Source organism: Phascolarctos cinereus, unplaced genomic scaffold, assembly GCF_003287225.1.
Source record: "Phascolarctos cinereus isolate Bilbo 61053 unplaced genomic scaffold, phaCin_HiC Scaffold_726;HRSCAF=1367, whole genome shotgun sequence".
Taxonomy (NCBI): Eukaryota; Metazoa; Chordata; class Mammalia; order Diprotodontia; family Phascolarctidae; genus Phascolarctos; species Phascolarctos cinereus.
The window spans coordinates 46,878,447-46,902,836 of record NW_027556098.1 but is presented as its reverse complement, the minus strand read 5'-3'; the positions used below and the strand labels follow the sequence as shown (position 1 = coordinate 46,902,836).

General features: G+C 35.8%; 1 protein-coding gene across 4 annotated transcripts in view; it reads left to right on the top strand.

Moving 5' to 3' along the window:
• LTN1 (listerin E3 ubiquitin protein ligase 1) overlaps window positions 1-24,201 on the top strand; it is an 89,721-nt gene extending 65,520 nt beyond the window's left edge. For 2 of the 4 annotated variants that reach the window (XM_020995869.2, XM_020995868.2), the window contains 9 exons: window positions 10,811-11,012; window positions 14,277-14,514; window positions 15,946-16,020; window positions 17,520-17,706; window positions 19,828-19,999; window positions 21,592-21,812; window positions 22,759-22,953; window positions 23,169-23,336; window positions 23,847-24,201. In XM_020995869.2, coding sequence (XP_020851528.1) covers window positions 10,811-11,012; window positions 14,277-14,514; window positions 15,946-16,020; window positions 17,520-17,706; window positions 19,828-19,999; window positions 21,592-21,812; window positions 22,759-22,953; window positions 23,169-23,336; window positions 23,847-23,909 — 1,521 coding nt within the window. In that variant the 3' untranslated portion in view covers window positions 23,910-24,201. Of the gene's footprint in view, window positions 1-10,810; window positions 11,013-14,276; window positions 14,515-15,945; window positions 16,021-17,519; window positions 17,707-17,916; window positions 20,000-21,591; window positions 21,813-22,758; window positions 22,954-23,168; window positions 23,337-23,846 lie in introns of those variants that run through there. The other 2 variants (XM_020995870.2, XM_020995871.2) reach the window with 2 other exon arrangements.
• The last annotated feature ends 189 nt before the right edge of the window (window positions 24,202-24,390 follow it).

Genomic DNA, 24,390 nt, shown 5'->3' with positions numbered 1-24,390 from the left:
GAATTCAGGTCCTCCTGACTCCAGGGCCAGTGCTCTATCCACTCCACCACCTAGCTAACCCAACATAAAAATTTTTAAAAATACACAGTATTTGTGAGCGCCTCGATTTTTACAAGATTTCTTTGCAACACATCACTTACCACAGTTTTGATATGGAAGAAGTTTCATATTACTTTCTTCCCTAATTGTCTTCTCCACAAAGCTCTCAGAGCTCCTCAGAGATCAAATATAAAACATATCACCTTCCTGCTGACTCCTTAGGGAGAAGCACTTCTTAAAAAATTTCTCAACTGTCACTTCAAGAATGCCAACATGAGGGGCAGCTAGGTGGCACACTGGATAGAGCGCTGGCCCTAAAGTCAGGAGGACTTGAGTTCAAATCTGACTTCAGACCAAACACTTGACACTTACTAGCTGTGTGACCCTGGGAAAGTCACTGAAGTCACTTAACCCCAATTGCCTCATATAAAAAAAATTATGTTACACTTAAACGTCAAAAGTAATCATTTTCACTTACAAAGTAGGACAGAAAAAGATAATTTTTATATGAAATTGGAAGTTTCTCGTTACATATAGCTTGCTTTTAAAAAGCTTATATAAGAAGTTCAGCATGTAGCAGCCATCCAGTTTGTTACTTTCTGATTTTTCTTCTTATCTCTTCTAGGTAATTTCTTTTAAATACTATAGTGACTGGGAGGGGTGGGTTGGGTTGGCAAGCCTATTACTTTCCCCTTTCTTTTAATCTCCACCCTACTCCCATTCCCCCCAAGTTGAAAAGTAAAAAGCAAAATAAAGACTTTGCAAAAAATATTTATAAGCAAGCAAAACAAATCCATACATTGTCCATATCTAAAAATTTTTGATTTTTCCCCTTGACTCTACTACCTCTGTCAGGAGGTAGACAGCTTGCTTCATCATCTGCCCTTTACAGTCATGGCTGCTTATTGCATTGATCAGAATTCTTGAGTCTTTCAAATTTGCTTTCCTTTAGCATATTTTTGTTTATTTTATAAATTGTTTTCCTGGTTCTGTTCCTTTCATTCTACATCAATTTATACAGGTATTCACAGGTTTCTTTGAACCATCCCTTTTGTAATTTCTTATGAAGCAACAATATTCCATTATGTTCATATGCTATAATGTCTTTAGCTATTCTCCATTTGTAGGATTAATGTTTTTTATAATTATCAAAGTGAGGCCGAAGAAAAAGGGCCAATTAGCTTACTTCCCAAGAGACTGAATTTAATTCTTATATTGAGGAGAAATATAAAGAATAATTTTAAGTGACTTTTATCAGAATCTGGAATAAATTGGATGATGTGAGAGCAGGTTGTCAGAAAAATGAAGTAGAGTCATCTGTTTTTATATTGAGGGTTTGAGGTAATTCTGGTTGTAATCTTCTCCGTGAACAAAATATTGTAAATCATATATGTCTTTATATTTGTTATAGGTTTTATTGGTTAATAAGTTGTATATATTTAGTGATTTTAATATTTAATTATTGAGAGACAAGGATGATCACTAATGGGAAAAGAGGTTTCTATAGATTATCCATTAATAAACACTCAATAAATTGGGGTGAGGGCTTGAGCTAATTAATGAAAGAATGGAAGTTTAATAGGAAACTAATTTTATACTTGGATTTAAAGAGGGAGGGGTATCATAAAAAGAGAGGTTGTCAGATTTTTTTTCATGGCTACATGAGCAGGATGATTTATCCTCTTTATACTTGTGATGTAAAAAAAAAAGAAAAGAAAAACCCTTGAATATTAAATCTTTAGTTTCTTTTTAATGTAAAGTTTGATAGTTTTTCTTGGGATTGGACAGTGGTATGAATTTTGAAATCATAAATAAGAAATATGGCATATACTATCCCTTATTTCAGATGTACTATAGTTTGGTGGAAAACACATTGATTGGAGGCTGGAGATTAAAGGTTCCAGTCCTGTCACTTAATAGTTGTGTGACCAAAGAGCTATAAATCCATATAGCAGAGTAGCAGGAAGAAGTACAGCGACTTCTTCATCAAAAGTCCTGGAAATAGATCTAAAAAATGTACTAGAACAAATCCTGGTGGAGAAATACAAGAAACAGTCACAGCAAGTCATTTTTTCCAACCCAGGTCGGCATCACACTGTGACTTTATGTGGGATGTAGGAACAAGTGCCAGTGGGCAGCTTTGCTGCTCACTACCCAGATCCAGGTCACAGCTCCAGAGCAATGAGGAAGGAACCTGTGCCCTAAAGATGGCAGTAAATGATGAGGTGTGGTTGAGAATCCCCTCCAGGCTGGGCAGTATCTAAAAGCAAGAAACAGCCATGTGGCTCAGACTTGAGGAGCAGAGCAGGGTCTTAGTTCCAACTTTAAGCCTATTGTGAATTTTACAGTGGAATAACCAGGGTGAAATCCCAAAAAGAAGGTTGCAATCTTGTTACTTTGAACCAATAGAGCTTTCCAACTGACTGTAGTCAACTAGTAGTCTATGTTGCTCAGACCTAAACCATAGTCAAGAGTTTGCCGAGCTCAGACCAGAGATTTAAGTCATTAGCCTTTGCCCTTTGAGAGCGCTGATATAGCTTCCAGGTCTTCAGCCTGAGATGTGTCTGACATATGCCCCTGAGAATAACAAACTAAGTACCTCAAGAAAACAGCAACACAGGACCAGCCCCGACTTTCCCTCCAGAAGTACACAGTTAGTCAAGAAGCATTTAATGCTAACTGTATGCCAGGCACTATATTAAGTACTAGGAATGCAAATATAAGGGGAAAAAATAGTCTCTGCTCCTTGGGGTGGGGAGGTGGTGGAGAGGGCAACAGTTCATAAAAAGGAGCTGAAAAGGTTTCAGGAGAGCAGAAGGTACATGGTTTGAGAACAGGACGGAAAAGGCCAGAGGAAGGGGGCCTAGTAGAAAAGGAAGAGGTGGCTGACTTGGGTATCCTCCTTAAATGGAAGTTCTGGGAAGATCTTCTTACCCTTCAGTTAAAGGGAGAGGGGCATCACGGGCAGAGGGTAATGATGAAGTATGAATTCTAGAGCTGAAGTGATCTTCCAGGATGAAGAAGTTCCTGCTGTAGGACAGAGAAGTCTAGAGGAGTGAAGCCTAGTGCTCAGAGGCTAGCCCTAACATAAAGCCTGAAGTAAAGAACTAACAAAAAAAGAATCTCACCATAAAAAAGCTATGAGACAGTGACATTCAGTACACTCCTGATCCACAAGCAAAGCTTCAAAGAAAAACTCAGCTTGGGCAAAATTCAAATCAAGTTCCTGAATAGATGAAGCAAGAGCTTAAAAAAAGAGTTAAATATTCTAGGGTGAGAATTCTTGCTGGCAGTACAGACAGGCAACTTATCAGTAATTTATAGTATAAAGTTGCCTGAAAGCATTAAAATTACATAACTTGCACTTAGATTTTATTACAGACAGGGCTTGAAATCAGCATTTCTTTGACCCCACATTGGGCTGTCTGTCCACTATACCATGTTGCCTCTTGTGAAAGTATATAGCGAAATTCCAGAGTTCCCAGGTCAAGGAGAAAATATTGCAAGCAGCCAGAAAGAAACAATTCAAGTATTGTGGAAACACAGTCAGGATAACACAAGATTTAGCATCTTCTACATTAAGAGATCAGAGGGTTTGTAATATGATATTCCAGAGGTCAAAGGAGCTAGGATTAAAATCAAAAATCACCTACTCAGCAAAACTGAGTATAATCCATTAGGGGGAAAATAGACATTCAATGAAATAGAGGATTTTCAAGCATTCTTGATGAAAAGACCAGAGCTGAGTAGAAAATTTGACTTTCAAATACAAGACTTAAGAGAAGTGTGAAAAGGTAAACAGGAAAGAAACTTATTAAAGTTGAACTGTTTACATTCCCATGTGGAAAGATTGTATTTGTTACTTATGAGACCTTTCTCAGTATTAGTGTAGTTGTAAGGGATATATATATATGTGTGTGTGTGTGTGTGTGTGTGTGTGTGTGTATTTATATATGTGTGTGTATATATGTATATATATAGAGAGAGAGACAGAGGGCACAGCGTGAATTGAATATAAAGGGATGATATTTTAAAAATAAAATTAAGGGGTGAGAGAGGATTATACTGGGAGAATGAGGAAGTGAGAGGTAGAATGGGGTAAATTATCTCACGTAAAAGAGCCCAGAAAATGCTTTTACAGTGGAGGGGAAGCCCCGGGGGGTGGGGGGGAAGGTTAGAGGGAATGAGTAAATCTTACTCTCATTGGATATGACTTTCAAGGGAATAACATACACACTCAATTGGGTATGGAAATCTATCATACCCTACAGGAAAATAATGGGGAAGAGGATAAGAGGGGGGATGATAGAAGGGAGGGCAGATTAAGGGAGTGGATAATCAGAAGCAAACACTTTTGAGAAAGGAGAGGGTCAAAGGAGAGAATAGAAAAAATGAGGAGGGACAGGATAGGATGGAGGGAAATATAGTTAGTCTTTTACAAAATGACTGTTTTGGAAGTCTTTTGCATGACTGCACATGTATAACCTATATTAAATTGCTTGCCTTCTCAATTAGGGTGGGTAGGGAGGGACAAAGGGAGAGAATTTAGAACTCAAAGTTTTAAAAACAAATGGTAAAAAATTGTTTTTACATTCAGCTGGGAAATAAGATATACAGGGAAAGTGGTATAGAAATCTATCCTGCCCTACAAGAAAATACAGGGGAAGGAGATAAGAGAAAGGGGGGCGGTGATAGAAGGGAGGACAGATTAAGGGAAGAGGTATCCAGAAAGCATGCTGTCTTGGGGTTGGGGAGGGGAAAGATGGGGAGAAAATTTGAAACTCAAAATCTTATAGAAGTAAATGTTTTAAAACTAAAAATTAATTAATTAAAAAAAAATAGGTTAGTCCCAGTCTAGTATTCTGTCCATTATATCATTCTTCCTCACTAATGGCATCATTAAAGAAAATAGTACAAAATAAGATAAGACAGTAGGCTGAAAAGTACAACCCAGATGAGTAAGGTTCAAAACCGTCACATATGTTAGAATATTCGTATAGTGAAAAGAGCCCAGATGACCTGGGCCCAAAACCCACTGGCTACATAACTTCCGAGTTCTGTTTAATTCTGAGTGGCACATGACTATGGGTTTGTTTAACATCTCTCAGCTTCAGTTTTTTTATCTATAAAATACATTGCTATAACACAATCAATGAGAATATATATATGTATATGTGTGCTTTGTAAATTATAAAGCACATGTGAAGCATTTGTGAGGAAGGGAGTTGAGAGCTGTGGAAGAAAGAATTGGAAAGGAAATTAATAGTTTGGCACAAGTGGTATAAAATCTTTCCCAAGCAGCAAATTCCCTGAAAATTAGAATGGACTACATAGAAGCCAACTCCAGAAGACAAGAAGACATAATAAAACAAAATCAAAAGACTGAAAAAATGAAGTGCAAGGTATCATAGCAAAAAGCAACTTACCTGGAAACAGATCAAGAGAAAAACATTTTAGAATCTTTGGAATACCTGAAAGCCATGGCCTAGACATCATGTTTTAAGAAATCATAGAAGAGAACTGCCCAGATCTGTTAGAGGGCAAAGTGGAAATTAAAAGAATCCACTAGTCACATCGTGAAGGAGACTCCCCAAATGAAAACTCAAGAATATCATAACCAAATCCTGAACTCCCAGATCAAAGAAAAAAATACTGCAAGCATGGAGAAAGAGAGAATTCAAGGGCTGAGAAGCCACTCACATTTTAACAGCCATCATCATGCTGAGAGTATAGCACTTGAAATAAGATTTTCCATAAGGCAAAAGATACAGTTTATGAGCTGAGAAAAACTGAGTATAATTTGGCAGAGGAAAAAACAATGGATCTTTCATGAAATAGAGGATTTCCAAATATTCCTGATGAAAAGATCAGGTGCTGTGTAGTAACTTCAAAGCTCAAACACAGGAATTAAGAGAAACATAAGAAGGTAAACATAAATGAACAATGATTAAGGATGAACTCCTTACATCCAGATATGGAGAGATGATACATGCATCCCCTATAAACCCAGTCTTTATGTCAGGGGTCATAGAAGGAATCTAATTATATAGAAGGCCTGGGATTGGTTCCATGATGTCTTGATGATTTCTTTTTTTTTTTAGGCAGTTGGGGTTAAATGACTTGTCCAGGGTCACATAACTAGTAAGTGTCAAGTGTTTGGTCTGAGGTCAGATTTGAACTCAGGTCCTCCTGACTTCAGGGCTGGTCCTCTAAACGTTGCACCACCTGGATGCCCCGATGTCTTGATGATCTTAAGAGAAGAATGGAAAGAGAGGGAAAGAAGAGTGTATTGGGGGGAAAGGAAAGAAAAGCTAGAGAAATTATCTCACATAATCAGGCTGTATGAGTAAATATCTGCACAAATAAGGAATAAGAGAGAGGGAGGCAAGGGAGCCAAGATGGCAGAATAGAGGCAGAAACCCAGCTGAACTCTTCTAACTTTCCCTTCCAAACAAATTATAAAAACATGTCAAATTGAATTCTGGAGTGGCAGAGCCAACAAAAGGTCAGGGTAAGATATTTTTCCAGCCCAAGATAACTTTGGAGGTCAACAGAAGAGGCCTATGATACTAGTGTGAGGGCCAGCCCAAGCAAACATGGTGGCAACACCAACAGGTGATTTGGAGGTGGCTGCAGCAGCGGCAGCAGCAGATTAGAGATTATAAGGACCCTGAGCTGATGCTGGGACCAGGACCTGGAAGTGTTTGGCAGCTTTTGCCTATGTGTGGTTCTGGGTCAGTTCCAGGGAGGAGAGGAGCACCCATGAGCACAAAAAGCAATCAAAGTGTCAGGGAAAACCAAGATACAAATTCAGAAGAAGACAATGACATGTAAACAACTACAAGCAAAGCCTCAAAGAAAAAGGTAAATTGTACTCAAGCCCAACAAGGATTCCCGAAAGAGTTTAAGAAAGAGATAAGAGTAGTAGAGGAAAAAATTGGGAAAAGAAATGATGCAAAGAATTATGAAAAGAGAATGAATAGCTTAGTTTAAGAAAAAAAAAGGCACAAGAAAATACTGAAGAAGATAACATCTTAATATACAGAATTAGCCAAATGGCAAAAGAGCCACAAACATTCACTGAAGAAAAGAACTTAAAAAGTAGAATAGGCCAAATGGGAAAAGAGATACAAAAGCTCATTGAGGAAAAGAAGTCCTTAAAAATTAGAATTGAGCAAATGGAAGCTAATGATTCTATGAGATATCAATAAACAATAAAACAGTAAAAAAAAAAAATGAAACAAGAAAATGTGAAATATCTCATCAGAAAAACAACTCAACTGGAAAACAATCAAGGAGATATGATTTAAGAATTATTGGACTACCTGAAAGCCAAAAAAAGAGCCTAGACATCATATATGAGGAAATTATAAAGAAATATAAACACTCCCCCTGTATCTTAGATCCAGAGGGCAAAAGAGAAATCAAGAGTCCACCAATCACCTCCTGAAAGAGGTCCCAAGATTAAAACTCCCACGAATATTATAGCCAAATTCCAGAGCTATCGTGTCAGGGAGGAAATACTGCAAAGCAGCCAGAAAGAAGCAATTAAAATATCATGGTGCCATAGTCAAGATCACAAGATTTAGCAGCTTTCATGTTAAAGGAGCAGAAGGCATGAAATATGATATTCCAGAGGGCAAAGGAGGTAGGATTACAACCAAGAATAACCTATACAACAAAACTGAGTATAATCTTATAGGGGAAAAAGATAGTCATCTGATGAAATAGAGGACTTTCAAGCATTTCTGATGAAAAGACCAGAACTGAATAGAAAATATGACATTCAAACACAAGTCTCAAGAGAATCATAAAAAGGTAAACATAAAAGAGAAATCATAATGGAATCAAAGTTAAACTGTTGACATTCCTATGTACATGTACCTTCTGAGAACTTTATCATTTTTTTCCCTGTTCTTTAAAAATCTTTTTATTAATTTATTTTCATTTATCAATAATCACTTCCATATGCTTTTGAGTTTAAAATTTTTCTCCCCCTTCCTCCCCACCACCCTCACCAAGATGGCACAATCTGATATAGGCTATACGTTTACATTCCTATTAGACATTTTCACATTAGTGATGTAAGTAAAAATTAAAACCAATAGGAGGAACCATCAGAAAGAGGAAACAAAACTCAACAGAAGAGAAAAAAAATAGCAATTCAGCTTCCGTAGTTCTTTCTTTGGATGTGGATAGCATTTTCTATCATGAAGCCTCTGGAGATGTCTTAGATCCTTGTATTGCTGGGAAGGGTTAAGTTTATCAATATTTATAAATATTAGTCATCGCACAACGTGGCTGTTATTTTGTACAACTTTCTCTTGGTTCTGCTCATTTCACTCAGCATCAGATCATACAAGTATTTGCAGGTTTTTCTGAAGTCAGCCTGTTCATCATTTCTTGTAGCACAATAGTATTCCATTACATTCGTATACCACAACTTGCTCAGCCATTCCCCAGTTGATGGGCATCCTCTCAATTTCCAATTCTTTGCCACCACAAAAAGAGCTGCTATGAATATTTTGTACATGTGGGTCCTTTTCCCATTTGTATGATCTCTTTGGGATATAGCCCTAGAAGTGCTATTGCTGGATCAAAGGGTATACACATTTTTATAGCCCTTTGGGCATAGTTCCAAATTGTTCTCCAAAATGGATGGATTATTTCACAGCTCCACCAACAATGCATTAGTGTTTCAATTTTCCCACATCTCCAACATTTGTCATTTTCTTGTTTTGTCGTGTTGGGCAATCTGATAGGTGTGATGTGGTACCTCAGAGTTGTTTTGATTTGTGTTTCTCTAATCAATAATAATTTAGAGCATTTTTTCATATGACTATAGATGGCTTTAATTTCTTCATCTGAGAACTGTCTGTTCATATCCTTTGACCATTTATCAATTGGGGAATGACTGAACTTTCATTCTTAAGGCAGTTAGAAGAAGTCTGCATAGAGGACAGAAGTGTGAGTTATGTTGAGATGATCTCCAAAAAAAAAAAAAATGAAGGGGTGAGAAAAAGGGATACCCTGGAAGAAGGGGAGAGGAAGAATAAGAAAAATTATGTCAGAAGAAGTGTGCAAGGAAGATCTTTTACAGTGGAGGGGAATATAGGAAGGGGGGTGGTTAACAGACAATGCTTAAACCTCATTCTCATTGGATGGGTTCAAAGTGGGAAGATTATATATACAAACTCAGTTAAGTATAGAAATCTATACTACCCAACAGAGAAGTAGGAGGGGAAGGGGATAAAAGAGAGGGAGTGGATTAAGAGAGGCAACGGTCAGAAGAAAAACAGACTTGAGGAGGGACAGGATAAAAAGAGGATAAACAGAAGAAATAACTCTGAGGTACTACTTCACACATATCTGATTGGGTAATGTGACAGAAAAGGAAAATGACAAATGCTGGAGGGGAAGTGGAAAATTAGATACACTATAGCACTGTTGATGGAGATGTGACCTGGTCCAGCCATTCTGGAGAACAATTTGGAATTATTGGAGATTATAAGATTGCACATAACCTTTGACCAGCAATACCACTACTAGGTCTGTATCCCAGAGAGATCAAAGGAAAAGAAACTATATGTACAAAAATACTTATAGCGGCTCTTTTTGTGGGGGCAAAGAATTGGAAATTGAGGGGGTGCTCATCATTTGGAGGATGGCTGAACAAGTTGTACTATTGTGCTATAAGAAATGATGAGTAGGATGCTCTTAGAAAAATCTGGAAAAACTTACATGAACTGATACAGAGTGAAGGGAACAGAAGTAAAGTTTTTTTATAAAAGGAATAGGGAGGGGAGCAGCTGACACTTGACCCTCATTCTCATCTGAACTAGTCAAAGGAGGGAAGAATGAATACAACGTCCACACGAGTTGGGTTCAGAACTATATTTTACTCATTGTGGAAATAGGGAAAAGGGAAAAGGGGAAATTGGAGGGTAGAAAAAGGAGACATTCATCCTAAGCATAATACTCTTGAGGATAATACCAAACTATAGCTGTTTTTGAGGTGGCAAAGAATGGGAATGTGAGGGGAGTGGGTGCCCATTAATTGGGGAATGGCTAAAGAAATTATATATTAATGTGATGGATTACTACTATGGTGCAAGAAGTGATGAAGGGGATGGCATCAAAGGAACCTGGAAACATTTGTATGGACTAAGGCAGAGTAAAGTGAATAGAACCAGGAGAACAATTTATATACATTGAATGACTCGGGAACTCTGATCAACATAGTGTCAGCCACAATTTCAGAGGACGTTTGATGAAATGTACTGCTGCTTCCTGGTAAATGAAAGACTGAGTACAGACTGTCACACACACAACTACGCATATAGAAGTATGTGTGTGTGCTTTTTTTCCTTTCGGATATGGCCAATGCAGAAATTTGTTTTGCCTGAATACATGTGTTTCTAACAGCTTATTTTCTTTTGTCCTTAAGGAGTGGGGCTTGAGGAGGCAGGGAGAAGGAGTTGGAGAGGGAGGGAAGAGAGAAAAGGTCCATTTTTGCTGATTGAAAAAATAAATATTTAGTTTTTAAAAATAGTTGTGTGATCTGGGCAAGTAAGTCACTTCACTGAGCCTCAATTTTCCTGGCTTTAAGAAAATTTTGCCTTTTCTTTTTCATCAGATTACTTTAAGGATTAAATAAATGAAAGGAATATGCTTTATAAAGTCTTAAAAGTATAATGTAAATATGTTACAATTATTGCATCTGATTTTAGTAATTAGAAATTTTCTTAATTCTACCTGATTTTTATTCCAGACAACAAGTGAAAATCATGCACTGTATCCTGTTCCACTTGTGCAACTGTTTGCCTGTGTTAGCTGTGATTTGGCTTGTACTCTGAGTGCTTATTTCAGTTCCATAAACAGCAACCTTCCTGTAAACCTAATCAGTGAATGGCATGAGTTTTTTTCTGAAGGCATACACAGTTTACTTTTACCTCTTTTGGTGAAGATTACAGGCAAGTAAAAAGGGAAATAATGTCCTGTTCTTGAAGTGGTAGTTTGATATTTATGAGGTTTATCCATAAAATTATCTATAGATTCATAACTATAGATTTATCTATAAAAATTCAGACTAAAAGAAATTGAAATGGCATTTTAAATGTTTGAAGTGGTATGAGAAGGGTAAGATGAAGAATGCGGAAAGTGAGGCAGATATTATAGCAGTTATGTTGCTTTTTGTAGCATTCAGCTAATATGATAATTTATAACTTAGGTGTTGAACACACATCTGAGAGAAGATCCCTCCTAAAACAATTGCAAGAGGGAAGAGTACTGAAATAAGTCTTTTATTTCTTCCCCACCCCCACCAAACTTAGTGTTTATTTTTAACATTCTTTTTAAATTTTGAGTTCCAATTTCTCTCCCTTCCTCCCAGCCCTCCCCCGACCCAGTGTGAAATCATGTAATATACATTTACATACTAGACTTACTGCAAAAAAAAAAAGCCAAAAAGAAATTGAGAAAATTTTACTCCATCTTGCACTCAGAGTTTATCAGTTCTCTCTTCCATGGTGGATACCTTTTTTTTCATCATGAGTCCTTAGAAGTTGTCTTGGATCATTGTATTGATCAGAGTAGCCAGGTTTTTCACAGTTGATCATCCTATAACAGTGCTGTTACTGTGCACGATTGATTCTTCTTACTTCACAAGCCTTTTATTTTTAACGTGACAAAAATACTTAACCTCTCCTACTTCACTGTTTTTTTCAAGAGAGTGACATAAACAGTCATTATTCTAATTAGAAAGGTTGGACTTGCCACTTATGCCATGGATTGTTGATCTTGTTAGGAGGTTTTGATTTGAATATAAGCGCTGTGAAAAAAATCTCTCCGTGGCCACAGTCTAGTCAGTTAACTATGCATGGTACACAAAGTTTTTTCCAAATCACTTCCTTTTCTTTTAAGGTCTGCAGTATATGAGTAGGTCATTGTTGAGGAAAAAGAAAAAGAAGTAGAGAACAGTTGGTATTATCCAAAGGTGCACCTGGGCATTTGGTTAGTTAGGAAATTTCAAAATTCCTTTTCTTTTTAAATCAGGGAGGCCTATTTTTTTTAAAACAATTTATTTATTTTTAGTTTTCAACATTGACTTCCATAAGATTTTGAGTTTTAAATTTTCTCCCCTTCCCTTTCCTTCCCCCTCCCCAAGATGGCATGCAGTCTGATATAGGAGAAGGACTTATTTTATACACTCATCTTAAGCATATTTTCACATTAGTCAAGATGTAAAGAAGAATTAGAAGTAATGGGAGGAACCATGAGAAAGAAGAAACAAAACAAAACAAAAGGAGAGCAAATAGTATGCTTCCATTGCATTCAGACTCCATAGTTCTTTCTCTGGATGTGGATGGCATTCTTTCTCTGGATACGGATAGTATTTTCCATTGTGAGTCTTTTGGAGCTGTCTTAGATTCTTGCATTGCTGAGAAGAGCTAAGTCTATCAAAATCAGTCATCACACAGTGTGGCCGTTATGGTGTACAGTGTTCTCCTAGTTCTACTCATTTCATATTAGTCCAGGTTTTTTTGAAGTCTTCCTGCTCATCATTTCTTATAATACAATAGTATTCTATTACATTCATATACCACAACTTGTTCAGCCATTCGTCAATTGATAGGCATCCTCTCAATTTCCACTTCTTTGCCACCGCAAGAAGAGCTGCCATAAATAATTTTGTACATGTGAGTCCTTTTCCTGTTTTTGTGATCTCTTTGGGATACAGATCTAGAAATGGTATTGCTAGGTCAAAGGGTGTGCACAATTTTATAGGCCTTTGGGCATAGTTCCAAATTATTCTCCAGACTGGTTGGATCACTTCACAACTCCACCAACAATGCATTAGTGTTCCAATTTTCCCACATCTTCTCCAACATGTATCATTTTCCTGTTTTGTCATGTTGGCCAGTCTGATAGGTAGGGAGGCCTATTCTTGGAGTGCCTTTTTTTTTTAAATAAAAGAAACATTGGATTATGACTGTTAATGAGAAGGGAAAGATATTAATAGATTGATTATTTAAAATACAGGTTAGAACTTCCAGCTGTATATCCCAGAGACATCCAAGAAAAAAAGCTGAGGAGAAGGACTTATTTGTACAAAAATATTTATAGCAGCTTTTTGTGATAGCTAAGAATTGGAAATCAAAGAGATGCCCATCAATTGGAGAATAGCTAAAAAAGCCATGGTATATTATTGTGATGGAATATTATTGTGCTGTAAGAAATGACAAGCAGGAAGATTTCAGAAAAACCTATAAAGACTTACATGAACTGATGCAAAGTGAAATGATCTGAACCAGGAGAACGTTGTACACAGTAACAGCAATATTGTACGATGAAGAACTGTGAACGACTATTCTCCCCAATATAATGATCCTAGAGAGTCCCAAAGGACTAATGATGAAGCATACTGCCTCCAGAGAGAGTACTGATATTGTTTGAATACAGCCTGAAGTGTGCTATTTTTCACTTTTTTTCATTCTTTTTCTTGTATTTGAGGAATCTATGACTAACGTGGAAATGTTTTACATGATTGCATATGTATAACGTATATCTGATTGCTTACCATCTCAGGTAGAGGGAAGCAGAGGGAGAGAAGGAGGGATAGAATTTGGAACTCAGAACTTTCAAAAAACTGTTTTTAAAAAAAGTGTTTTAACATATAATTGGGGAAAAATAAAAAGTATAAAATGTAAAAAAATAGGGTGTGGAGGTAAGCAGTACAGAGTACACAGTATGTTGGGTCTTTTAAAAGGTGTGAATAAAGGATTAATAAAGTACTTACTAGATGCAAAGCTTTGTGCTATTCAAATTTTTCCTGACAATACCCCAATGGAAAAAAAAAAACCTGACCTTACCTCCACTCAATAATAAAAAAAAGATATGGATTGGGCGGGGTGGGGGGTGGAGAGGGGAGAATATACACACATGTGCAGAGAGAGCAGGGATGGTGGAGTAGGCGGGGGTTAGGTCAGAGTTTTTCTTTTTTTGGCCAAAAACTTGCAAAATTAAGTTGAATAATAATACTCTTCTGAAGTCTTAACTGAGTACAGAACTTCTTTTTTTAAAGAATCAACAGCATAAAAACACTGTTGAAGGCCGTGATATTGCATTTGCTTTGTATTAATAATATTCTGTAGTTGTCTACTGATTTTCTCTTAAGTATTAATTATAGTAACTGTCTCATTGGATCTTTTGGTTTTGTTTTGTTTTTCTTTTATTAGAGGAAAGCAAAGATGCATCTGAAACTTCTTTTCAGAACTCAGTGCTGATACCTTTGGGTGAAACACTCACATACATCTCAAAGGATCAACTGCTCAATCACAAACTCGCCATTAGATTCACACCTGACCAAAAGACAAATCTTCCGGAACATCTCCAGTCCTTGTTAAATACACTTGCCCCATTACTTCACTTCAGAGCTAGACCTGTGCAAATTGCAGTTTATCATATGTTGTATAAGTAAGAATTAAGTTAATGTACTCATTGTGTTGGGTTTTGTTTAGCTTTCAACCTTTGAAAAATGTGTATGTGTGTATGATTAGTTTTTTTCTTTATTTAAAAAGTTGGACAACTCAGATTGTGTTTAGTGAAAATTTAGGAATTTAAATTTATGTGGTATAGAGAAAACTTCATGCAATAAATTTATTTAGGAGGTATATTAAGTGGAAGAAGAGGTACTATATTTCTAATACAGTGCTAATTTCTATAAAGTGGTTCATTTTCAAAATTAGTTCCTATTTTTAGGGAAGTTGCATTGAGAACTGTACTGTCAGTCTATGTGAATTTTAAGTGTTTAAGTTATTTTTAAGGTATTTTAAGTTAACAATAATATTGTTATTATTAAGGTATTTTAATAATAATAGCTAGAATTGATATAGTGCTTTAAGCACTTTACAAGTATCTCATTTTATCCTTACAACAATCCCAGGAGGTAGGTGCTATTATTATCCCCATTTTACAGATGAGGAACTGTGGCAGGCAGTTTTTAAGTGATTTTCCCAGTCACATAACTAGTAAGTGTCTGAGGCCCAATTTGAAATTAAGTTTTCCTGACTTCAGGTCCAGGAGTCTTATCTACTGTACCACTTAGATGCTCCTCTCCTGCTTTTAAAATCATAGAATTACTTATAAAATTAACTATAGAATTATTACAGAATTGGAAGGAGCCTTAGAGTTCATCCAGTCCTTCCCTCTCATTGGACTCATAAAGAGGTATTTGTAATCAAAGGCTTACTTTCAAGCATACATTAATTTCTTCTTAATTGTTGTTGCTCAATATTTTTTTAAAAAGAAACATTTTCTAAGCAAATTATTTGAAAAACCAATTAATGTTAAAGATGAACAAATACAGAATTATATGGCCTTAAAATATATTCACATTGACTATGAGTTAATATTTAGTAGCATAGATGATGTGTTTTTATGGTTTTAAGAAAGACTTGCTTTCTCCTTTGATTTTAAAATACACAGATATGTTTTATTTTAACATAGCAGATACTTCCCAACAAAATCCAAGTGAATCTCTTTGAAAAGTAAATTTCCAAAAAATTGTTGACAGAAAAGGGTATGTGGGTGGGGGAGAGGGCTGTCCTTTAACTTTTAATAGCAGAATTAAAAAACTAAGTTTTGTTGCCTTTCAGGGTTGACCTTACTTATATTTGTTTACTATATTCATTGTGTGAATATTATGTAATGGTTATTCAGCTTTCCTCATTGTGAATCACATCATACACGTTCTAGTTGTTATGGTATCTTAAACTATATTATGTGCATTTACATAGTTTGGAAAATTTGTCCCTATGGATAATTTAAACTTAATGCTGTAATATAAAATAAAAGTTGAGCCTACAGAAAAAAATTTTTTTTAAATAATGCTTCCTCCAACCTTAGGTTGATGCCTGAATTGCCAAGGTTTGATGATGATGATGTTAAATCATATGTTGATGAAGAAGAAGAACCTGCCTTGTGAGATTTTTTAAATTTTAATTTAATTTTTCCTTTTAATCTTATAGCTGCTTTTAAAATTCCCATTCGATAAGTTATTGTTCTTAATATCTTACAAATAGATAATATTGGTATAATTAATAAGGTTTTATGACCTAGAGTTTGGTGTCTGAGGCTGGATTTGAATTCAAGTCTTTCTGACTGAAGGTTCAGGGCGCTAGGCACTTAGCCACCTAGCTGCTTCTTATTTAATTAGATACCCTGGCATTTAATATCAAAAGACTTCAAAGGGAATGAATGAAAAAAGGATTTATTAAATGCTTACTATGTGCCAAGCACTACCCTAAGGGCAGAGGTAGAACTTACTTCCTTAGATTCAATATATAGAAACCCATTCCTTTTGTACTTTATCATATCTGCATGTGAATCAAGAAGAATTGGCCTTAAATAGCAGTTAGATATGATTTGGTAGTTTCTTTATCCAGCTGTCTAATACATACTTGTCTATACCTCCTGTAGAATGTAAATACTCTTTGAGGGCAGGGAGGGGCTATATCATTTTTGAATAGTAATATGTGTTGCACATAGCAGACCCTTAATGTGCATTTGTTACACTGAATTCAGTTTAGTTACCTGAGAAATTTATTTTGGTGTTTCTTTTTTAGGGCTGGTATTTGTTTCTTTAATAATATGTTTACAGTTGGGAAATCAGTCCTCTTCATTCCCTCTCATAATCTTGGTGAATGTTAAATCTGAGAAAGTTTTCAACTGTTTGCTTCATGATAAAAATTAGACAATTTTTTCATAGGTATAACCCTATACAAAAACTCCATTCCTCATCCTGATATCTGGAGTTTCTGGGTCTTCTAAGCCTATGCCAACGGGTTACAAACTTTGGCATTTCTGGGCAAGCTAGAAACGCTTTGTGTACAGGCTTAGTTATGGTTTTTGTGTCTGTCATCTGAGGGCCAGCCAGCCTAAGTTTTGGAAGGCTTATCAAGAAGTTGCTTGCGGAGTTCATTTTTTTTCCTTTTATTGACCAAGACCTAGGCTCCCAACACAAGATTGCAGAGTTCATTTTTTGACTGTAGAAGCTCCAGAAGATGATCTATCAAATTATAGGGAGGTTATGATCTTTGTCAGTGGAAGAATATATACCAATCATATCATGAATCCTTAAGAAAATTAAACGTTATTTTCCTTGTGATAATTTTCACAGTAATGCAGTGCTAGTGGCCATTATAAAAGAAAATGTTTTGCTTGCTCTGTTTTAAGGACTTAAGTATCAAGACTATTATTTTTCTTTCTTTAAAGCCTCTATATGGTTAAAAAGGAAATAACCTTAGTAAAGTAAGAAAAGTTTTGGTTTGGAACTAACTAGTATCCAGACTTGTATAAATTGCCCTTCAGTTTGCATAATTGCCTTGTTGTGTCTTAAGTTTAAAAATATAATTTAAGGAGACTTAGGAGCCAAGATATCTGAAGCATTTAAATAATGGCAAATTATTATTAATTCCTAGATCACCACCTGTAGCTTTGATGGCTGTTCTTGGCATCTTGGAAGATTTACTAGAAAATATTCTGGAGTGTTACCCTGTTGGAGAGTTTGCAGTTATTCAGCCATTGAGTGAGGAGTTCTGCTATGTTTTGGGCTACCTCCTCACATGGAAATTAATACTTACTTTTTTCAAAGCAGCTACATCTCAGGTATGTCCAAAATCATTAGCTCTATCCCCTCTTATTCTTTATATTCCACTAAAAGAAAATAAGAAAAGTGGTTTTTCATCTTATCTGAACAACTTTGGACCTAGTCTATTTAAACTTCCTCTTACTTATTCTTCTACCTCTCTTATCCTTTATTTATCTTTTTTTACCCCATCCTTATTATCTGTGTTGTTCACTTTTTGACTTTGACAGGGCCACTAAACCTAAAGGATCCCTTGCAGGCTGCATATTGATTTAGAAAACCACATAATCCAGGTTCTATTGTATTTTTATTTATTTTCTTAAATATTTCCCAGTTACATTTTAATCTTAATTTGTCACATTCAGGAGTGTTGGGGGATGCAAGACAGCTTGACACCTCTGCCCCACAGCTCTGGCACCACTCACTCTTTATGAGTTGTGGGCTCCCTAGGTTGAAGCTCCTTTCAGTGACCACCCTGCTCTCTTTTCTCCATGTCAGCCCCCTTCTTTCGGTGTGCTGCTTCCACTCATCCCCTAGCTTCCCAATATGCCATCCTGAATTCCCATTCTATGTTTACAAACTGCCCTTCAACATTAGACCTGTATCTTACTCCAGGAAATTACTTTGTATATATTTCATATTCACTTAAATGTGTACGTGTTTGCTTCTAAAAGAATGCCTTCTTGAGGGCAGGGATAGTTGTTTTGTCTTTGTACCCTTGGCACCTTGCATATAGAACTTGATAAACACTTAGTGAATTGAACAGAATAATCTAATAGAGGAGATACAAAGAACTGCAATGAGAAAATAGAACATTGAGTGCATAAGATAGGTAACAAAGTGCTGTGCAAGGTTTGGAGAAGGAAGATTTCCCCAGTTGGCAATGGGGAAATCGTGTGAGACTTATTGGAGATGGTACTTGAATTGGTTCTTGAAAGATGGGTAAGATTTTGGTAGGTAGAAGTAGAGTTAGAGCTAAGAAAAAAAGGGTATTTTAAATATAGGGAAATGGCATGAGCAAAAGCATGAGAAGAAATTGAGAACTGTATCCAAGGGATGATGAATACATCAGTTTGGTTGGAGCAGAGTATACGATAGGGTGGCACTAGATTATGAAGGGCATTGGATGTCAGACTAACTTGAATATTTTTCATTTTGCATTTATTGAAGCGTTTCAGGAAGAGTAGTGATAGATTTGTGCATGTGAGGAATATAAATCTGGCAGTCACATGAAGTCACATGATTGGATTGTGGGGCAAGACTGGACATGGATTAGGAGGCTATTTGAACAGCCTAGACAGGTAGTAATGAGGGATTTGAAAGAAGATGAGGATGTATTTTGGTGTAAAGAACATTCTAAACAAGAACATGACAAATGAAAACTTGGAGGCTATACAAGTTTTGAATATTGGACAAGCAGGTTTACTGTCTGCCTCAGAGAATCTAAGTTGAGGTGATACAAGTATTATAGCATTTATATAATGCTTTTAGCATTTACAAAGAGGCACTTTACATATCTTATTTGATCCACACAACAGCTCTGATAGATATGTGTATTTATTAGTCCCATTTTACAGATAAAGAGACTTAGGCTGAGAGAGGTTAAGTCATTTGCCCAGCACCTCACACTAACAAAGGAAGGATTTGAACTTAGATATTCCTAACTCAAAGTTTAGCATTCTGTTCACTGCCCTGCCTGAGTAAGCTAGGAGGCAATGTATAATTAAAGTGCAGAGTTAAATTATATTTGGCGTAAATGGCATTTGAAAGCTGTGGTGGCATTTTTAAATAGAGGAGTGATGTTATCAAAATACTTTTGAAAAAGAGTCAGGAATGTCATTTCACTTCAGAGTATATCTTAGTTTGGGACTTGAGTGTTGTTCAAGCTTCTGATCTCATTTTCTGAGTTATTTTCTAAGCCCATCGCTCTCATTTTGTAGATGAGAAGACTAAAGTCAGTGGAGGTTAAGTGACTTGCCTCGGGTCACACACAGGTGGTCAGTGTTGGAGGTGGGATTTTGAACCCAAATACTTTGAGTCACTTTTCCCCCCACTGTTATCATACCTTGCTTTATCTGTTTTTGTGTTTCTCACTGTAGTTTAATCTGGAATTACTAACAAATAATTTTTGTCCCCATCAGCTTCGTGCCCTTTATTCATTGTATCTTAGAAGAACAAAGAGTTTGAATAAGCTGCTCTATCACCTGTTCAGACTTATGCCAGAAATACCCACCTATGTAGGGCCAGGTATTGAGCTCCCAAATAAAGAAACTAAAACATTCTTTACAGAAGAACTTCATTTACATGTCAGAGGTCAGTAAAGTATATTGTTTTTATTCTCTGTTCTTTTATGAAACTAGCTTCAGGCTTAAGGTTAAAATATGCTTTCTTCCAGGGAAAGATGTTACATTTTAGGGAAACAGCTTTTTCTTTAGGTTTGTTTTTTTTTTGCTTTTTGGTGAGGCAGTCAGGGTTCAGTGACTTGCCTGGGGTCATGCAGTTAGTAAGTGTCAGGTGTCTGATGCCAGATTTGAACTCAAGTCCTCCTGACTTTAAGGCCAGAGCTCTATCCACTGTACCACCTAGCTGCCCCTTTTCTGTAGTCTTAAAGACAAGAGAAATCATAATTGCTGACAGAAAACTGACATTTAAGATGTTCCAGAATTTCTTATCTATGATAGAAGAAATCATATTTTTTGGTTCTATACAGAACCTAGGATCGGGATGATCATTGATTATGGTTAATTCTGAACTCTTTAGCATGCTAAACTTGCAATATTTTACTAGGTAAGAGCTAGGTGTAGTGTTACATATCTATAATCCCCACTTCCAAGGAGGCTAATGCTCACAAAATCTCTCGAGGTTGGGAGTTCTGAGCTTCAGTTGGGCTAATAAGCCAATCAGATGTTGGCATTAAATCTAGCATCAAAAATGGGAGTAGTATCAGGGTTGAATCAGGTGCCCTAAGGAAGGGAGAACTGGCATAGGTCAAAAAAGGAGCAGGTCTCCTTGGCCTGATCAGTAGTGGGATTGAGCCCATGAGTAGCCACTACATTTCCAGCTCAAGCTAAATAGGGAGACAACCAGTCTTTCAAAAAAAAATTTTTTTTTTACTACATATGCTAAAAATGACCCCCATCCAGCTAGTGAGTGATCTTTGGGGACTAAGATGGCTCACCTAGAACCTTTGGAACTAATGAGCATGCTAAACATCAGAGATCTAAAAAAGAACTTAGAGCACAGTCCCTTAAGAAACTTTAATAGGTAGGGGGGAAAGATGTAACGTGATATTCCAGAGAGACTATTTCACTTCTGTGTTGGAAGTATGTTTTCATTTCACGTGTCATGAGTGTTCTTTTCCTATTCTCACTTAACTGACAGTTTTCACCTTTTTTTTCACTTAAAAAAACTTCACCAGTGTGGTATGTAGTTGAGTCATATTTACTACAATGTAGGGTATATAAGAATAAATTGAGATTAACTCAATACTAATGCCTTTTGTATACCATTTAGCTCCTTTAATTACAACTACTGAAAATTTAGTATTTTTTTTAATGGACCTGTGATTTTATCAGTATGGACCCCCCAGTGTGAAAACCAAGCCAAAATAACAAATGTTCTTCTGAACATTAGTTAAACATGATGAGTCTTATTTAGACATAGGAGGCAACTCTATTAGGAGGTAAAGATATTTGTGAATCTTTGTTGCTAAACACTAACTTTGGCTTTTGCATGGTTCATCCTGAATTTGAGAGAAAAAGGTCAGCTGACAACAATGGAAGCTAGATCTTCTTTGCATTTGGCAGTGTTGTTGCCAATGAATAAAACTTTATTTTTTAATGAAAATGAACATTTTCTAGATATGTGTATCTATAGATAGATAACTAAGACTTTTTCTCCCCCAGAGACAGCAACTCTTTCATCTCAGATTCCCCACTTGGCTTGTTCTGTCTATCAAATCACATTAAAAGATTTGCCAGCTATGGTTAGACTTTGGTGGAATAGCTGCGAGAAGCGTGTTTTCAATGTTGTAGATAAATTTACAAGCAAGTATGTGAGTAATATGCTTTCTTTTCAAGAAATATCTTCTGTGCAAACAAGTACACAGCTTTTTAATGGCATGACGGTTAGTATTATTTTTTAACTTCTAAAAAAGTTTTTAGAATATTTGGCTGTATCTCTAATTGTAGTTTTAAAACTTTATAGTTTTATATAAAAATAGTTTACATATAATTTACATAGTATATAGTTTATATATAAAAATCATTAAGTTGAATGAACGTTTGTGAATGTTACTTTTGCGTGTTTTTAAAATGAATGTGCTCAGGGGCAGCTAGGTGGCGCAGTGGATAGAGCACCGGCCCTGGAGTCAGGAGTACCTGAGTTCAAATGTGGCCTCAGACCAAACACTTGACACTTACTAGCTGTGTGACCCTGGGCAAGTCACTTAACCCCAACTGCCTAAAAAAAAAACCTAAAATGAATGTGCTCATGAGAATATATCATAACTAGAAGATAATGTTGTGATAGTAAAGGAGTCAGTGCCTCATTCATAAAATAAACAGTGTGCAGGGCTTTTTTATACCCTATATTTCTGTGCTTCATACCTGGACATTACCAGCTCCACAGTTCCACCTATTAATAATTTCTTCTTTCCTTAAGGCCTAGGCTTTCCTAATCCCTTCAAGCTGAAAATAACTTCTTTTTCAAATGTCTTGTATCATATTGGCTGGATATCTCCTTTTCCTTTATATAATATATGGACCTCCCATTAGACTTGTAAGATTTATAAAAGCAGGAACTATGTTTTATATTATCCAGCACTTAGTATGGTGTCTTGCATATCTATAATAATTACAAAATTATATGATTAATATATGTAATGAATATATGTAAAAAATGCTTTGAATCTGTCATCAAAGAACTACATTTAAAAATTGCAAGTACATTTAACACTATGATTTATTTATATACTCACATTCATATGTATTGATTTTTCTTAAATGAAGATCTTTGCTTACAGTACTCTTCTGAGAATAACGATTTGAAGATTGCTGTTCTTTTTCTTCCAGGTAAAAGCTCGCTCTACCACAAGAGAAGTCATCGCTACCTACTCAGTTGATGACATATTCATTGAACTTATCATTCAGCTTCCTTTGAATTATCCACTGGGCTCAATAACAGTGGAAAGTGGAAAAAGAGTTGGAGTGGCTGTTCAGCAGTGGCGTAACTGGATGCTGCAGTTAAGCACGTACCTCACTCATCAGGTGAGTTTCAAATGCCATGTCTGTTAGGTTTCCAAACTAAATCAGAGCTACTTTTTGTGGGAGGAAAAGTGGGAAGCCATTTGAAAAGTAAACAGTTTATAAAACTTAGAGTTAAATATTCTCTTATCTAAATCTTAATTTGTGAAGTCTAATTTGAAAAATAACACTAGTGATGTGGTATGCAATACTGACGTACTTTTTTTCTTTTTTGCTAGAATGGAAGTATTATGGAAGGCTTGGCATTATGGAAAAATAATGTGGACAAACGTTTTGAGGGTGTTGAAGACTGCATGATCTGTTTCTCAGTCATTCATGGTTTCAACTATTCTCTTCCCAAGAAAGCTTGCAGAACATGCAAGAAAAAATTCCATTCAGCCTGTTTGGTAAGACTAGAATAAAAAAGTTCAAGAATTGTGAGTGATTTGTAATGGGTGTAAAGGTTGTAATACTTCAGACACAAAAACAAAAATTTTACCAATATTACCTCAGATTTCTTAAATTTAGTTAATGGAGTCATACATGGTTCTAGTAGACTGGTAGCATCGTTGAACTTCATAGCTATTTCCTCAATTTTTTATTTTCCTATTTCAAGTGACTAATCAAAAAAAAATCAACAAGGTAAAGGTACAAAATACTTTGTTGTATTTTGATTTTATGCTTATGAAGAGGTTGACATTTAAAAAAAAGTTTTGTTACCTATTTTCTATTAGTAGGAAGTTTCATATTAGAGACAAAAGTGATAGGTGTACATATTTTTAAGTTCTGATATGTGATGCAGTCTGTGACAGTAATGTAGAGCAGATCTCTTTATCATCACTTGATTTTTGGCCTAGAAGAAAGCAACTGTGGTGTTTTATTGTCTTTAATTTTTTTTAAATATTTATCTCTTGCAGTACAAATGGTTTACGTCTAGCAACAAATCTACTTGTCCACTGTGCCGGGAAACATTTTTCTGAGAAAGAGACTGTTTCATTCAGTTTACTGAAGTTGCTCTGTCACTCCTGTCAAATATTTTAAGTGCTGAAGAAACCATTCTCATATGACCATTATTTCTAAATAGGATCAACTAGAAAATTCCATTTGTTTTTATGATGATCCTAAAATCAGGTTTACTTGCCTCTATATTGTTTTGTAAAGCATTTGGAAGCTTTTCTTTGGCATAAAATATTGGCAAATTTACAATGTAAAAAACTCAGTTTATTTTAATTTGCATATTAAAAATAAATTTGAAAATAACAAATTACAGAATTTTTGTGTACATGAGAATATCATTTAATTGTAGCATGCTGACAAACTTGCTATTCAGATTCCAAATAATATGTGGGACATATCAAATGAGGCATTTGATAAGGGTTACAGATTATTATAAAACTAAAAATAGTTCTAATTATAGTTATATAACTTTGGGGCAGCTAGGTGGGGCATTGGATAGAATGC